Source organism: Micrasema longulum, unplaced genomic scaffold (assembly GCF_059751315.1).
Source record: "Micrasema longulum isolate JH-2025_06_02 unplaced genomic scaffold, ASM5975131v1 h1tg000937l, whole genome shotgun sequence".
In the NCBI taxonomy this organism is placed as follows: domain Eukaryota; kingdom Metazoa; phylum Arthropoda; class Insecta; order Trichoptera; family Brachycentridae; genus Micrasema; species Micrasema longulum.
The window spans coordinates 133,087-151,289 of record NW_028278128.1 but is presented as its reverse complement, the minus strand read 5'-3'; the positions used below and the strand labels follow the sequence as shown (position 1 = coordinate 151,289).

General features: G+C 32.5%; 3 protein-coding genes across 6 annotated transcripts in view; 1 reads left to right on the top strand and 2 right to left on the bottom strand.

Annotated features, from left to right (window-relative positions):
- sni (SDR family oxidoreductase sniffer) overlaps nucleotides 1–1,503 on the bottom strand; it is a 12,587-nt gene extending 11,084 nt beyond the window's left edge. Inside the window, exon 1 of the mRNA XM_088231983.1 lies at nucleotides 788–1,503. Coding sequence (XP_088088109.1) covers nucleotides 788–913 — 126 coding nt within the window. The 5' untranslated portion in view covers nucleotides 914–1,503. The remainder of the gene's footprint in view (nucleotides 1–787) is intronic.
- Nucleotides 575–11,893, top strand: LOC148278034 (thioredoxin reductase 1, mitochondrial-like). The gene is given in 8 exon segments (XM_088231982.1): nucleotides 575–729; nucleotides 1,548–1,768; nucleotides 2,129–2,489; nucleotides 3,906–3,935; nucleotides 3,938–4,133; nucleotides 8,230–8,568; nucleotides 9,858–10,049; nucleotides 11,329–11,893. Coding segments are annotated over 8 exon segments (1,482 nt in total). The 5' UTR covers nucleotides 575–716; the 3' UTR covers nucleotides 11,459–11,893.
- Nucleotides 11,885–18,203, bottom strand: part of LOC148278033 (matrix metalloproteinase-14-like) — a 9,667-nt gene continuing 3,348 nt past the window's right edge. For all 4 annotated transcript variants that reach the window (XM_088231978.1, XM_088231979.1, XM_088231980.1 and 1 more), the window contains exons 5-9: nucleotides 17,504–17,790; nucleotides 15,261–15,580; nucleotides 14,231–14,375; nucleotides 13,035–13,292; nucleotides 11,885–12,246 (exon numbers count right to left, since the gene is read on the bottom strand). In XM_088231978.1, the coding sequence (XP_088088104.1) occupies nucleotides 12,071–12,246; nucleotides 13,035–13,292; nucleotides 14,231–14,375; nucleotides 15,261–15,580; nucleotides 17,504–17,790 (1,186 nt within the window). In that variant the 3' untranslated portion in view covers nucleotides 11,885–12,070. The remainder of the gene's footprint in view (nucleotides 12,247–13,034; nucleotides 13,293–14,230; nucleotides 14,376–15,260; nucleotides 15,581–17,503; nucleotides 17,791–18,203) is intronic.

The window sequence follows — 18,203 nt, the reverse complement described above, 5'->3', positions numbered from 1 at the left end:
CTACTAATAATTGGCAATTTTTTTTTTCTGGACAGTATTTCATAGATCTTTATTACTTTGAAAATGTATAAAAAAAGTGATATTTCCCTATTATTTGAAACCTTTTATTTTTATTATCAGAAAGTGCTTTCACCCTGTAACGGGCATCTTCAGATTGAATAAGTGGATGTGAGCCAAGTACTAGGTACACTTAATATGCTTATTCCTTATTATTGTTTTTTTCGATTTCGATAAGTACCCGATTTACTAATTATTAATTACATTTCAACCAATATTATCATATTTCGGTAAAAGGCCTAAAAAACTGAAGAAAAAAAACGAATAAAAATAACTGAAAAAAACTCTAAAGTATGTTACGCAAACAATTTATCAATCCAAAGTAATTTTATTTAGAATCTAGATGATTCTAGAAAACAAGAAATACCTACTTCAATCAAAAGATGATAAAAGTAAATTATTGCCGTATTGTAAGATAATATTTATATTTATCTTTCTGTCAAGATGGCGCTAGAGATAAAAAATAAAGGTTTCGGTTAAACTTCTGTCAAACGTTGAAAACCGTCAGTTCGATTTCAGACCCGTTTGGTTACTTGCCGCTTGCTGACTTGGTTGCAGTGCGCAGTCGGCGCTGATTTGTGGTCGAATTCGTTTTTTAAATTAGTTTTAATAGTTGTAACAAGCATTTCAATTTATCTTATTTAAATAAATTGAGAGAAATGGCACCAATAGGTAAGTGGTCTTCTATTTACAGCTCAGTACACATTATCAATAAGATGTTTTTTTATACCTTCGCTTCTTCCGGCTTTCTGCATGTGGCTATTATACGCGAAGGTTGAGTTTTCCGCGAGAGAAGATATTTTACCATTCCGAAGCCTAATCCTCGATTCGATCCGGTTATCATTACAGACTTCATTGTTGAATGCGGCGCGGATGCTAACTTTTATCTGACTGTCACAAGTCGTGTGCGATTCCAGCAGCGGGACACGATCTGGTAGTTGTTGTCTATGTCATAAATGTGATAATGTCAGCTTTTGGCAGCCTTTTCCGCTCAATTACTTTGAAAGAAGGTTTTTATATTTTTACAAGAAACAATCGATATTTAAGCTCAAGTAAGTACAGTATTATCTGTGATGCAATCATGACAAATCACTCCAGCCATTCTAACCTTGAAATATTATAAGTGAAAGTCAGTCTTCTACATAGGTACTGATGATGCACCAAGAAATCTAATCACCATCTATCATAAAACATTATATAAATAATAGAGTAGTTATCCCACATGGCTAATGGTTTTTGCTATTATATATTAAACTTTTTGTTATTATTTAGCAACATCCAACATGTAGGTACACAATAATAATTGTTACAGTATAAAGCTAGAATAAAACCTATTAGAATTTCTCATTTTAATATGAGAAGAGCTATAATCTATCCGAATACTACTATCAATCAAGGAAACTTTGTGTGTACAGCAAGTAATTTGTTTCGACATTTTTTGGATGAACAGATTAGTTGAAACTGGTAAATTATATATTTTTCTCCCTTAGCTTCTCAGTATGACTATGACCTGGTGGTTATTGGTGGCGGTTCGGGGGGCTTGTCATGCGCCAAAGAGGCCGCTAACTTGGGGGCAAAGGTTGCAGTTTTGGATTATGTGACCCCCTCACCACAGGGGACCAAGTGGGGACTCGGTGGGACATGTGTTAACGTGGGCTGTATACCCAAGAAGCTCATGCACCAGGCTGCCTTACTTGGAGAAGCTATCCATGTGAGATTTTAAATTTTTCTTCTAAATTCTGTATAAGTCAGAATATCCCTAAATATTCAATGACAAGGTTCAATCTCCTCTCTATCAGAACTTAATCCCCATTTTTTTAGCCCATTTATTCTTAACTGTTTAAAAATGCCCCCAAAATTAAAATATTGGGCTAAATTCTAACACAAATGTATATATTTTTTTAATGGTATTAATGTATTAGTTATTCATTTGTTTTTTTAATATCTGTTTTCATTTCTTGCGGAAATTATCATGTTTTTAAAATGATATACCTATTATTTCATTGGCATTATAATGTTTTTCTTGGTGTGAAACTTCATTTGGATGTTATTATTTAATGTTTTTGTTTAGGATTCTCAAGCTTATGGATGGCAGTTTACAAGCCCCGAGACTATTAAGAATGATTGGGGCCAACTGACTGAATCTATCCAAAACCACATTAAATCTGTCAACTGGGTTACAAGAGTAGACCTCCGTGACAAGAAAGTGGAATACATAAATGGGTTGGGTCACTTCAGAGATGCCAATACCGTAGTGGCTGTGATGAAAAATGGAAGCGAGAAGGAGTTGAAGGCTAACAATATATTGATTGCTGTAGGAGGCCGTCCACATTACCCCGATTGTCCGGGAGCCCTAGAGAATGCCATCACTAGTGATGACATCTTCAGTCTTAGCAAACCTCCGGGAAAAACTTGTGTTGTTGGTGCTGGCTGTATCCTTTTTACAATTTCTTGATTATTTATTACAACACTGAACTACTGGGAGTCTTACTCAATTCTGACCTTTCTCTTGACGCTCAAATTAGTAAAACGATAAGTTCATGCTTCTACCAACTGAGACAAATGAAATGTATATGCAAAAATTTGCCGGTTGATGCCGCCTGTCAATTAATAATTGCGTTTGTAGTGTCTAGAGTCGATTATTGTAATGGTGTCTATGCAGGTCTACCAATGAACAAAATGACTCGCCTACAGTCTGTTGTAAATGCTGCAGCAAGACTTATTTTTCACTGGCTACGTTTTCCACAGAGAGTGGAATACAAACTCTGTTGTCTTATGTATAAATCACTACACAACTCTGCTCCGGAATATCTAAGGGAACTATGCATTCCAGATGAACTAGCTGACAGGCGTCTTACGCTTAGATCAGCTACGTCTACGGCGAGAGAAAAGGTTATTATACCTCTATGCAAACAGACGAGCATTTACTCCCAGCAGAAGTGCGAGGCTATGAGAGTGAAGTAATGTTTCGGAAAAAACTTAAAACCCATTTTTTTCTCTAAATCATTTAAATAAATCCGTAGCATGTGAGATAAAATATTTTTAAAAAAAATATTCAATTTAATTAAATTTATTTATCTATAGAATCACTTTGTAAAGCGCCCTTGGGGTATTATTTTACAAAAATGACACTATTCAAGTTATCCATAATAATAATAACATGAATCTATGTTTTTTGGTGATTAATTATTCATTTCTTTGAGAAGACTTTAAAAATCTTGATATTCAAATATACTCTAGCTACCAGCAATATTGCAAAGTAAAGGAAACAGAAGTGCCCAAAGACAGCTTATATTTGTGCTGTAATTCTCCTCAGTAAAAATTAAAATTTGTAAAACTAATGGAACATTTTGTAATGCACATCAAATTCAAATCAGGTCGTGGTCCCGTGACTAGTGTTGTGGACTCACAGATCAGAGGTCCGGGGTGCTAACTGCACTCTACCCCCACTTACTTCCCATTTTCTAATAGTGAGTTGTTTAACTCGTTGAAAATGGCCCCAAAATTTAAATATTTGCGTGAATCATAAGAATGTAAATATTTATTTAATTAAATTTAAAATATATATATTTATATTGTTTGATGAAAGTTCTCGTAGAGTCATGTCAGCTTCAATTGTGTTAAGTAATATTTAATCACGTCAAATTTTTAGCGTTAGTTTTAAAAATATTTTTTTTTTTTTTGTAAACCTCTCAAGAAATCAGTGTAGTGTAAAATGAATTAATCTTTGTTAACCTTCATTTGCTTTGATTAAATTAGTCCAAGATAAATACATGTTTCTAACCTACCTATTTAATAAATGACTTATTAAAACAGGTTTTCAATCTCAACCTTGACTCTGACTGTAGATATTGGATTGGAGTGTGCTGGTTTTCTGAAGACTTAGGCTATGATGCGACTGTTCTAGTTCGATCTGTTGTGTTGAGAGGATTTGATCAGCAGATGGCCCAAGTTATAACAAGTGAAATGGTTGATATGGGAGTCAAATTCCACTTCCGATGCATTCCCAAGAATATAGAGAAAACTGAATCGGGACAACTGCGTGTAACATGGACAAATTCAGAAACCAACTCAGAGTAAGACTTTCTTTGTTGATTTGATTTTGATTTTAATATTAACCTTTATCTCTAAAGTATACAATATTCCTACATGCTGAGATAATTGCGGTTTAAATTGTTTTGTGATTTATTTTTAATGGAATTGAGAATCAGAAGAAAATTCACTTATAAGTGACTGTAAATTGCTATTTTTCTTTCTATTGTCCGGTCATATTATTTCTGTGTTTTTGGTTTTTATTGTGTTCATGTTAATTCTTGTTTTTAAATCAGACGATTATACATGCATAATTTATTATTATGAATAGGTTTTTTTTTAAAATAAAATTCCTGTCATAAATATTATTTAATTATGCATAGATATGTATGTTCTTTTTATATGTACATGCTTCACATATTTATGAACTTAATCATAAAAAGTATCCATATTTATAGCAGATTACTTCCTCACTCACATGAACAAATAAACTCATAAAGACAGCCAAGAAATATATTGATTATTTTTTAACTAAGTAAGTACAGTTTTCATTGATTGAATCGGCATTCATTTTGTAACAATTTATGATAATTATTATAAAAAACATTGTTATGATATATATATATATATTTGTCTGATGAAGAATACAGTTCTGTGTGTGAAAAAGAACCAGAACCCTGGGTGTGTGTTTTCGACTCTTTGGCTACACTCAATATATTACGTTAAGACAATTCCCAGAGTGTAGTGATTGGTGCGTTTGCCTACCATTCCTGGTCCCGGGTTTATTTCCTGGCAGGGTAGATGTGAAATATTGGTTTAAAGGTTGGTTAGTTCTACCCTGCAATATCACATTTCGAAGTGTAAGAATGATCATCTTATTTTCCGTCTAACAAAAATGATTCAGATACGCTGGAATTGGAGTACCAATGCTGTGCCTTACGCACCTCTGGGTGCCTGTTCCTTATGCACCTGCGGGTAGAAAATGATGATGGTTATTGTGCTCAAAAATTATAAATAATGATGAGGTAGATATTTTTTATCAGAATAATATAGTAAAACAAAGTGTTTATAAATTTTGTGTTTTTATTTGAAAAAAATTTAGTGTTATTTTTCTTCAATTTTTAAAATCGTTAATTTTTATTATTTTGTTATGCATTTTTTGTTTCTTTTTTATGTTATTTTGTAAACTTTCCAAGCACCAAGAGCCATACTCTTTTTTGGCAAGTTCAACCTTAAGTGTTCCATTTTTTTACTGAATGTATTGTTTATTTATGCTAATAAAGTTTTTTATTAAAAAGAAAAATTAAAAAAATGGAACAAAAAATAAGTATTATTAATTACCTCGCAGTTGAAATAATGATGAGTCATGACTATGACCACTATGTACTTCATATTGCATGACTCAATAAAAATAATTTTGCACCCACACAATAATACTTAGTAAATATTTCATTTGTTAATTTCTCTAGGGAACTGCTAATGGCATGCCATGTTATGTGACGGTTGCAATTCATTTTAATGTGATACCTCATATTATGTGTACCAACTATTGAATAGTACTTATTTTTATGGACATTTCTGTTTTTCCTTGGGGGTTTTTTATAGAATGGAATGTGTTTTTTTTTTAATTTTCCAAATATGTAGATTAATTTTTAAAATCTAAATTATTCTTATTTATTTAGCGAATGGCAGGAAACAGTTAACATGAAAATGAGAAAAAAAAAAATAACAAGGTGTTCAAATTAAAAGTATATTTTGTTATCAAGTGACAACTCTGAGAATCACTATTGCATATTTAAACAAATCTTTTAAAAATTTCATCATATTGTGTCCATTAATATTCCAATCATGTCCCTATATTTTTCAGCCTAAAGAAAGTTAAAAGCCAAACATTTTTTTTAAAATTTTTATGTTTAGTATTACCAGTGTTGTGATTTTTTTAAGTTTTGTATTTTTTAAATTACTTGTGTGACCTCTCAAGTCTAAGTTGAGATGAGGTCTGCTGATTGGTCAGTTGACCTACCATAAACCGGGAATCTATTACAACTCCCTTATCATCGGTTGGTTTGGAAGAACTAGTGACGTCATGCAAAGTAGTTCATTTTTTTTTTTTTTTTCATACATTTCCAAGAAACGTTACTCGTATGAAAACATTTTTTAAATCAAATTTCCCTTAGCGCTGAACTTCTTCATTCTGTATATTCATACATTGAACGTAATATTATGCATTATGATATAATGAAATCAGGCGAGAGTTTAAATCTGAGTCAAGTATAATTGATAAGATTAATACCCGTATGCAGAGACAAATCTTAAGGTGAGGAGAGTACATTCTATTGTCTTCACCTTCGGGTTATTATCTGCATTTGAAATTAGAATGTACTTTCCTCACCTTAAGTTTTGTCTCTGCATACGGGTATAAGAAAGGGTCTCTGAAATTGTTTGGTCTCGTAGAATGGTAAAACAGGTATATATGGCGAAAATGAACGGTACCGGAAGAAGATAGGAATATATGCCAGGATAGACGTGTGTGGCGGTCCATTCTCTCTACTTACCCTGTAGTAGTAGTATAAATTAGCATTATAATATACTCTTTGATTGCATAATTGAATTCTATGTATTTAATATCAGATATGAATCACGTGATTGTGATTGGATACACTTGAAATATGTTAATAATTTATTTTATAACTAGGGATTTTGCAAATAAAGAACACTTATCGTCTATGTAAGTTCAATATTGCGTATGAGTTAAAAAATCTAAACAGTTTTTTTGGCATTTTCAATTAATCAGGACAAGCTGCATTGACAAGCAATTTTGAAATTGATCAATGAATTGCTTGCATTCAATTAAATTCAGTACCGCAAACGAATCCTTTCTACTAAAGAAGCAAAGCAATACCACATATATACTTAAATCCAATACAGTGGATGTGACATACTCGATTTGCGTAAAAGCCGTACCACGAATACGCCATATGTAACTGCCAGTTTAACTGCCACAATTAACTTCGTATAGATGCATACGATAGTAAAAATAGATTTTCTAATATAAATCAACAACACCAAATAAACTGCATGAAAATGTATTTATTACATTCGAACCGGGTTGTGGTCCCGTTGTAGTATTGTGGACTCACAGGCCAAAGGTCCGAGGTTCAAATCCTACTCTACCACAACTCCTACGTTTCCATTTTTCCTACGACTTTTAGGAAATAGTCTGAAAAATTTAAATATTTCAGTTTTCTAAGTAATTGAAGAATGCAGTTCAGTGTGATAAACAGAATCATGATTCAATGATTATTCTCAGGTAAAAATCCTGAAAAAAGAAACTGAGAAGAGATAAATCCGTCTTGTACAGTGGTGGGCGTGATCTTCTACGATATGGTTCCAGTTTCATTTCCTGGCAGGACGTTGAAATATTGGTTTTAAAGGTGGTTCTACATTGCAATATTTCATTGTCCATAGACTGGCACCTGCTAACCTTATTTTCGTAACAGATGATCAAGGTACGTTGCAATTATATTAATGCAAAGCCCTATGGACTACCGAGTGCGGAGTGGATAAGGGTGTGATGACCCTTAATTACATAATATCTCGATTGGTCAAAAAGTTAGAAATTGAAATTGTATTCATTGAATCGGCATTCACTTGTTATAAATTATTGGAAATAAAACTTTGTTATTAGTGTTGCAAAATGAAAATGTAATTTTTTTTCAATTCAGTCGTATTTTGATATAACAGGCTTAAATTATATGATTATTTAAAATAAAATTACAACTAAAACAAAATATTTATGCTTAAATTGTGAGAACATATTCAAGGTTAAATTGCTGCTCAGCGTTCCCTTGAAACGCTTTTTAGTATTATATACGTATAGACCTATCAGTGCCGACGATCAACATGAGACTAAAACTAGCCTTAATACTCTCCAATAGCAAGAGTATTTGCCTCATAAACATAGTTTCACTGATGTGAAAGATGTCAATCTCCTAAGTGATCATGTTCAGCTGCCTGACTGCTCTTCGGCATAGCCAGAGGCAGGTTCTAGAAGTTAGGAGATAAAACAGTATGTGCTGACGCTGTCGGAGGTATCCATCAGGATTATAAAAATTGATATTCTTCTTGTCTTGTCAACAGGGACCAAGATGTGTTTGACACAGTGCTCATGGCGACCGGTCGCAATGCTCTCACCAAGGACCTCCACCTGGAGGCGGCTGGCGTGGCCGTCCTTCCTGAGAACGGGAAGATCAGCGCCCCCCAGGAGCGGACCAATGTCGAGAACATCTTCGCCGTGGGGGATGTGCTGCAGGGCCGGCCCGAGCTCACCCCGGTGGCCATCCTGGCCGGCCGCCTGCTGGCCCGCCGCCTATATGGGGGCTCCGTCCAGCAGATGGACTACGCCAATGTGGCCACCACTGTTTTCTCCCCCCTGGAGTATGGTTGCGTTGGACTGAGTGAAGAGAATGCGGAAAGAGAGTGAGTTTGAAAATATTTTGAGTATTTTTTTAAAAGGATCTAAGCCTCTTTTTTACACTTTTACACAACAGATGGAAAATGTTTAAACATAGGCAGAATAGTAAATGTTACGCAGTGTGTAAAGTGGCCACTTAAACCAGCGAATGAGAGGTCATAAATCCTGTAAATGCCTAGACTTCCATATTCTCTTCTCGAAAATGTTTTCGAATAAATTTAAAGAGAGTGAGTTTATCATAATGACTAAACAACTTAATAAACATTATATTCTTTCACCGTCGATTTTTAAGTACTCTCAAATTGAATCTACAAAATGTCGATTTTAGTTTCATGAATCTTCGTTTACTTACCATGAGAGGTCTCGGATTCGATTCCTGACGTTGTTTTACCTGATATATTTATTTTAAAAAGACTACTATACTGAAGATATTACCTGCATGTATCAAAGAAATTATTGAGATATGCCACCATTCATATACCAATGTAGTGCCCTGTGTAACATTAATGGGGAATGGTATTTATGTGATATAAATCTTGGGTGAAGATAAGTATGCATTAATTCTACAGTACGAGTTTTCTTAGAATGGTCACTTGACGTTTTAGTGACCATATTACTTTTTTGCTTAAATATCTTTCTAAAAAAAATATTTTCACTATACTCGGTGTGTAGGCTGTGTCCAGATTTACCAGAGTTCACACTACCTACGCACACAGCCAAGTCTTTTCGGCTATCGCATGCACATTTTATGCGTGTGTTTACATTGGTGAGATCTGGAGGCAGAAGAGGCGACTTTTCAAGCGACACTGATGATAATTTATACCTAATTATTTTTTGTTTCAATGTTTCGTTTCATATTTGAATGTTTTCTTTCATTTCCACTACAAATATATACGTCTCATTATATTCGGGCTAATACGGTATATTCTTTATTGAATTCCGATTCTGAACAAATTAATTCCATTCTTGACCAATTTAAATATTACTTTTAGATTTTTCTCGATCTATTTATAATTTAACATGTTTAATTTAAATCCTCATTTTATTTTATTTCAAGATTGATTGAATATTTTCAGTTTTGTGTATGCCATAGATGCGATTCTGCACACTTAAATATGTGTTACGTCGTACAAATTTTCCCATGAAAATGTTGAAAATGGAAAGTCCGCGGACATAACTAGTAAAGTCGATATTACAGGGATTCAATTACGAAGTTAGCACATTCCTAAGTAGAACTGTCTGGCTACTGTTCTTTGATCATACAAATGAGAAAACCTGTTATTTTTCTTTTCAGATATGGAGCAGACAACATTGAAATTTACCACGCATACTACAAGCCCACAGAGTTCTTTGTTCCCCAGCGCTCCATCAAGCACTGCTACCTAAAGGCTGTGGCCCTCAAGGAAGCTCCACAGAAGGTGCTCGGTCTCCACTTTGCTGGCCCTTATGCCGGGGAAGTCATACAAGGATTTGCTGCTGCCATCAAGTATGCACTATTTATTTAATACAGATCAACGAAACCTCTTTTTTTCGCCGTACCATGTAAATAAAAAAACTGTGTAGAAAAAGTATACTAAAATAAGAACAATGATGGATAGGTTTCCTTGTATAAAAATGAATTCAGGATTTTAAAAAAAACTGATTGTTGAAATTGAAAAATCCAGAGCCTTTGTAATATTTCCATCCGAATTTTTGGGTTTTTTGAATTTTAACAAAAATTCAGTTGTGGATCACTGTGACTGTTTCGGTGCATACACAATACATGTAAAATATCTGTACCTTAAAGGATAAACCCGGGTCTATAAACGAAAGTCACGTCATATCTAATAATTTCAGATAATTTCAACCTATGGAGAACCTTTAATGCAAAATATTGTTTTTTTTAATAATAATAGTACATATTAAAATAACGTATCTGGGACTACCGATGTTTTTTGCATTAAAACAAAGTGGACTTCAGATTTTTATTTCAACTTAAAAAAACATTTTTAAAAAAGCAGAAAGTGTACTTTGATGTTTTATTTACGTATACTTTCCTTAACTTGATTCCCATTTTCTAATAGTGAGTTATTTACATCTCGTTGAAAATGGCCCACAAAATAGAATATTTGGGTAAATCATAAGAACGCAAATATTTCTTTTTTTAAAAATAAATTGCGATAATTTCTGCATTTTTAACTTCAAAACAACAAAAGGTGGACATGTTTTATCTCCCGAGGTACAGATCTCTACTCTGTATTTTCAAAAAACTGTGTATAATAATAATAATAATAATAATTTTTATGTATGCATAAATAATTTCGCATTGTAAAAATTGTGTTTTAAGTTTTGTGTACGTTATTGATATTTTTTGATAATATTTTCGGTTCTTGTGTTCAATTAAAGTTATCAGTTAGTAAAAATCAAAAATACTGGAAGTTCGAAGCATTGTATTGAAATTAACTGTACTAGTTTTTTTTACTAACCGTCATTATTTTAAGTTTTTATACAGATCAATTCTAATCCAATGATTTTGTTAAAAATCACTAACAATGAAGTTATAATATTATGTTTTAAGATTTTTTTTCAATATTAATTTCTCAATTTTCTTTATGAAAATTGTATGCAAAATTTTGATACAAAAATTGCATTTCTCTCAAACTCAATTGTATTTTTTTGGATTGTCCGGGTTTGATGTCACATTTGAGTTCACTTAAGTATCAGTTCATTTGAGTTTGCTCAGATTCTGTTTCATTTTCTAAAGTGTGTATTTTTGCATTTACCAGGTGTAACTTGACAATGGAAATACTAATGAACACAGTTGGCATTCACCCGACTGTGGCCGAGGAGTTCACAAGACTCAACATTACCAAGAGGTCCGGAAAGGACCCCAATCCCGCAAGCTGCTGCAGTTAATTCAGCATTCCTCATGAACATTGCACTTAACACTTGCTAAAATTAACACAACACTAGGCACTGTCAGTATTTCTTTTAATTCACAAATGTCGAGGCAAAAACTGAATTATTTTCTTTGATTAGTTATATATTTGTTCATTTTTATAATTATTTACAAATAAACTGTACAAATACTCCGTACGTTGATAATACTGTTATTATGTTCCGACTTTGTGATTTATTCAATATTAGCTTTATTCTTGGAACATAACACGTGATAAACATTACCATTATTAATTCTTCAATAGTTATGATGGATTATGAATCCTAAGAGCTTTAAGGTTATATTGGATTTGTTGTCTGGAACTTATTTGAAGACAAATCCCAAACATATTTATACATTGTGTAAGATTTTTAAATTATAGAAATAAAGGATCAAATAAGGCATTTTTAAAATAGCGTGTTTATTTATCCTCCTTTTTACATAACTAATGGCTATTTTAAATGGCGATAAATAGAAATCTTAATACATATTCTTGAGCATACAAAACTATAATTATATGCCATATCCAAAATATGCACATTAATTTGTATTAATTTATTTTTGTATATTTCTATACTTTGTAATTTGATTTAATGCTGCATATATCCTCTGCTTAATATTTCTAGAGGCAACTGCATAAATGTTTCGTCATTTTCTGGGCAACCAAACCAATACTGTGGTGCAGGCAAAGGATAATGCTTATCTGCCTTGATTAATGTATTGTCAAATCTCCAGTACAATGAGCCTTTGAAGAAATAAGTAGAACCTAAAATCATAATGAATAGTGTTATTTTGGTAACCAAACGCATACTTTTTTAACTAATAATGTTTTCTGAGAGTGAAACTGAAAAACAATTTCAAGTATCTAAATGACAATCAGTACATCATATCAACCTTCAAACCACAATTTTGAAAATAGCAGTTTGATTATTTCTAATGTGTTTTAAACCAATTGTGTATACCTAGCAAAAGGATTTGAACTGCAAACGTCTATTGAGTTAAATCCTTTTGCCGAATTGTTTTAAAGACCCTATATACCTTGTTTAAAACACATTTTGAATAATGAAACCACCTTTTCTAGAATAGTGGTTTGAAGCCTTTCGACCTGAACACGGTCGATATAAAAATCCCTAGTCAGTTAAATCTAGTACTTGTACATATGTATAAGATTTATACATATTTAACATAAATTTGTGGATGAAGATCTAGAAATCAATAAATCAAAATTAATCATAGAGTATGCTCTTCTTATTAAAACGTATATAGCCCATTTTTTGTGAAATAATACATCAAGATTGCTTTACAAAAGTTTTTTTTTGTGCGGCATTGAATTAAAATTTAAGTAATTTTTCTTGTTATTATTGTTTAACTGAAAATTCATCGGACTGGTTTAGTAAATATAGGAGTTTTGATGTTTTCTCCAAAACATAACTTCACTCCATGGAAGTGTGAATATGAAATACAATTGATAAATAATTAAGGAAAAGGAAAATATGTAAGTAAATTCTTTCTGTTTTCAATTGGAGAAAAAACGAATATCTAAGTTTTAAATACCATCATTCCACGTGATAGCTGCATCGATACGATTGGAGATTCCTCTCCACCGTGTCATGTTCTTGGGATAACCTTCATCGAGAGTTCTTGTGCTTTCATTGAATCTCCAAAATTGGTGGTCTTTGAATAAATATGTCATTTCATTCTGTTTCCATACAAATACAGCATCAATCGCTTCTACTTCCTGAGAAAGTCCGTATGTGTGAAAAGAATAAGGACCCACTATCTCGGAATCGGCATATATCCAATAATTTGAACCTTAAATACACATGTACATTATTTCTAAAATCTTAATATTGCAACATGACATCTTTGCATTTTAAAAAGAGTTTTTATATTTTGGTATTAATGTGTATGTATAATGTGTTTGTTTATAAGACAAATATCTTGTATCGATTTTTTTAGTCTGAAATATTCTAGTACACAGATAAAAAATACATATGCATCACAATATCTTTTTGCATAACATATCGAGTCGTGATTACCAAATATCATAACCGATGGGAGCAATATTTTACGGGAGAATATTTTATCTCGTTGATTATTAAGGAATATACTTTGAGAACCAAGTTTCGTTTCGAACTCATTTTATTGATATCAATAAAATAAATAGTTAAGACAGAGTTTGATTCTCAAAGTTTATTCCTTGTTAATTGAGAGGAAGAAATGTTCTGTAAAATATTGTTTTTGTCGGTTATGATGTTTTGGCGATCACGGCTTGATATAGTTTAAATAAATATGGAGGACCGAACAATCGGAAAAGAATGCTCAGAAAAAGCTTATTTTGCTGTCCCAGAATGAGCTTGTGTAACTTTTGGGAATGTAATGTTCTAAAATCCATTTTTGTAAAAATCTACTGGAACAATGACGCAAGCATATAATATGCAATGGCTCCTGGGCTCAAGTGACCGGCCGTTATCATATGATAGTATATAAAAATATATCGACAAAGGGGGGTCTATCTCTTATAAGTAAAATGTTATTAATAAAAAAAATATGTCATAAAATCTTTTGAAAGTTTTTTGTCGATAATTTTATATATATTCTAATATGACAACGTCCAGTCACTTGAGTTTGTGATAATGATATATTTTTTAAAAAGGTGCATGTTGACAAGGTAGGGTGAACTGTATAAACATTTGATATTGTTATAGTAGACCAAATGATTCCATTATACAGAGATCTTTTTAACACACCTGAAAAAAAAGCTATAGTTCCATCTGGCTTTTCATATGCTGCATCTATTTTATTAATATATAAAGGTAAGTGAGGGAAAATGTCATTGATTCTTGTTGGATACCCATCTTCAATCTTTCCTCTTGTTTTAAACCTCCAAACATTCTAAAAATAAAATATAAAAATAATATATTTTCAGTGACCTGAAAAATATTACAAACATACAAGATAGTTAATACATAAGATATTTAGGGCTAAATTTTGATAACTTGGTTGTTCGGATACATGGAACAGAATGATTTTTGCAAATTAAAATTAAAAAACAAAATAGAAATTGTGACAGCGAATCTCAGTCAAAGATCTTGTAGCAAAACTGCTTTTTATCTATCTTGAGACCAGCAACTAGCATACATAATATAATGTTTTCACGTTTCGAACATTTGCAAATATTACTTGTATTTCATTTGTTTTTTGTTAAGTCAGAACCATTGATAAAAGATATATATTGGGCAGAACCATGCCCTGACGTTGATTCGAAATAAAGAGACAGTAAATCATGATACATTTGAGAAAGAGATATACACATTCCCTCATATTTTTGTGTTACCTTGTTACCATAGCAACGACCCTGGCTATCAGTGTATTATTTACATACTTCAAAAATATTACTTATCGATTTAATAAATTGGATTGTATTTACAAGAAAACATATAATATCTGTTCTGTTTTCGGGCAATATGTACATATTTTAAAATTTAATTAAATTACTTTTAAAGGATTTTTTTATCACACACGATGTCATTTTTATGCATAGTGTCACATTTTATTATAATGAAGGTCCTTTAGAGAATGAAGGGAACTACCCACAAATTGAAATGCCAAATTCACGCTTATAACGTGTGGATTTAATTATACGCCATTGGCAATACAGTTTACTGTTGTTTTTTTATGTGGTGCCACAAGAGGAACGTCATGAAGACACTGACACTCTATTAATTACCTTATCTTACACAGCTCATAATAATACAATGTTTAAATGCACATACTTACATTTTCTTTGAAAACGAAAAGTTCCTGTCTCAGAACAGCAACTGCATCATATTTTCCATCACAAATAGTGGGAGGTTCTTGAGAAGCTTTTGGCGAGTAGTGTTTTGTATCATGTTTATTTTTGTCATCTACAGCCTCATAATCTTCACTATATGTTACAGCAGAGTCATGTTTTGTTGTATGGTGCACTGACGGAGTTGCTTCAGTATTCTCTTCAGTATATGTTTGTGTTGTAGTTTCTGGTGTATTTTCTCGCCCATTTGATGGTGGACTCTCAATTGGTTTACTGAATCTGCTATCACCTTCCATTGGAGTTCGAACTGTAACAATGGGTTAAACTATTTTAAAAAAAACTTAATAAAATAGGGTCGAAATAAAAGTAAATGTTGGGGAAAATTTAAGTAGTGAAAGAGTTGTCTTTATGGGAATGACTCAAGAATTAGTCTTCGGACCGATTCGTTGATATATTTTAATGCAATGGAAAATTAAGTAAAATTTTCGAAATTTTTCCAATTCACAGATGATACTACCCTTGCCATTCAAATATAAAAATAGGGCAAAAAATGCTTCAAATCACTAAATGGGCGCATGACTAAATATGGCTTAATAATAAATATTAAAAAACAAAAATCACTCACCATATATGACTAAATGCAAATTTAAAATTGAAATACCAGCTCATATCAATTCTTGCCCTCATTCAAATTCAAATATGGAATCAAATAAATGTAATTGCCCTATTATAGATGTTATTTTCCACACTCACGACACTAGATAACCACTAAATGTTCCCTTGTGATTCCCCGAGTCACAAATTACTTCGGAGAATGAATATTAAATTGCATTATTATAAGATTATTCAATAATCTCGCAAAAACGATTATTAACACAGAAGATCTTCAAATGAAAAAATACCTCCTTAGTATCTGTCATTAGTGACCTTAATGTTAGGGTCGGGGATACCTACATTGTAGAACCCGCAATCATTAGGAATCATGGTACTAATTTTAATGGTGTGAAACCTATAGAATTGGCTACTCTAAATGAGCTCACCATTGGCGGTACTATCTTTCCTCATAAGAACATTCACAAGGACCTCACCAGATGGACGCACAAAATCGCAAATTGACCATCTACTCTACAGCTTATCGCGGAGCCGATTTATATGGCAACCATAAGCTGCTCATTGAAAAAACTCCGCCTTAAGCCACATGGCTAAACCGTATAGCAAAGCCCATCGAAGGCGAAAAATCCCGCCACTATACAATGTTTTAACAGTAATGTACAAGCAAATCTAGAAAACAGGTGGTCACAACTCCTTAACTCCAACAGACTACATTGAGAATCTACACATGTACACATGCTTTACTTAGGAGTGGATATGGAAAAGACGAAGTTCCTTTTGGTAAATGTTAATGAGGATGTTCTGTGGATTTTTTTTATTTGTTAAAAGACTATTAAAATAAGCAAAAAAAATTTTTTTTAAATTTTTATCTATCATATTATCTGCGCTTTGAGTTTTAAAAGTTTTGTATTTCTGAAACTACTCCGCGTGTGATGTCTCAAGTTCTCTTCCGCTTCTTCTCGGTCAGTTCTGCCGATTGATCCGTTGATGGTAAGCAAACCGGAAATCTTCCACAACTCTAATAATTGGTTGATTCATATGAACTAGTGACGTTGTTCAAAGTAGTTCGTTTTCATTAAAATATTTTTTAATCTTATTTTTGTACATTTTCAAGAAACTTCGCCATATAATTTAAGGCTCTAATTTTTACCACGCATTAGAAAATATTTTTTGTATAAAATTTTCCGTAGGGCGGAAGATCCTCAGTAATAAATATATTTTATAATATATTGTATATATGTATGGGTGTGAAATAAACCTGTTTAAAAAAAATTGTGTCCCACAGAAGTCTCTAGACTTAGTGGGTAACAAAAATTATAACAAGTTACTAAATATAATGAATGAGCGCTGTTCTGCGGCACTGAATTAAAAATAGGTAATATGAAAAAAAATGGGTACGAAATTGATATAATAGTCCACTTCACTAGAATAACCTGTTCTAGGACTGTAGTGTTCGATTGATTATATTATTACATAAGTGACGACTTTTTATCGAGAGTTGTTGTTTCTATAACAACTGTACTATTTCTTTTAAAAACACACAAAAGTAACTGAATCACTATAATCAACCGTCTAACATTTTGATTACCTTAAAATACTTAAAGAATTAAAGTCTTACAGTATAGTTCGTACATAGCCAAGATATCATCGTGGTCTAATTGCAAAGTGTTGTCATGCCCCCTGTAATAAGGAAACATGATGGAAGTAGGGACATCAGAATGACCAAGTCCTAAACTGTGACCCAATTCATGAACTGCAACTGAAAAGAAATCCGTCGTTGTATCTTCATCGTCTTGTATTGAAGTTGTCCATGTTTCGTCATTATCAAAATGTATGTCTCCACCGGACAAAACATAGGGAAAAAATGCATGGGCTAAAATATTCCCTGGGCCATCAAAAGGAAACCTGAAAAAATCTAACAACTTTGAATGACATAAGCATGGATGTTTTAACTATGAAAGATTTATAATAATAAAAAACGTTTACTGGAGGAGTAATGTCTCAATTTTTAATATTCTAAAGACAAGCGTATTCAACTAATATATTTTATCTGTCCTAATATATAGTGCAGAGATCAAGACTGTTATAAGTTGCAAGTTGCCCAGAAAATATGGAGACAGACATATAAATAATTGCATCCACAGCAAAACCAAAGTGTGACAATTGGAAAGGATTGGATGATTTACGTGTAAATAAGCGAGTAACGATGCTCAAATGTCGAATGATAGATGGATAAAGCATGATATTGAGGGAGATTGAAGATTATGAGGCCCAAGACACCCACCTATGAGGAGATAAGGGGAGGCCTATGTACTGCA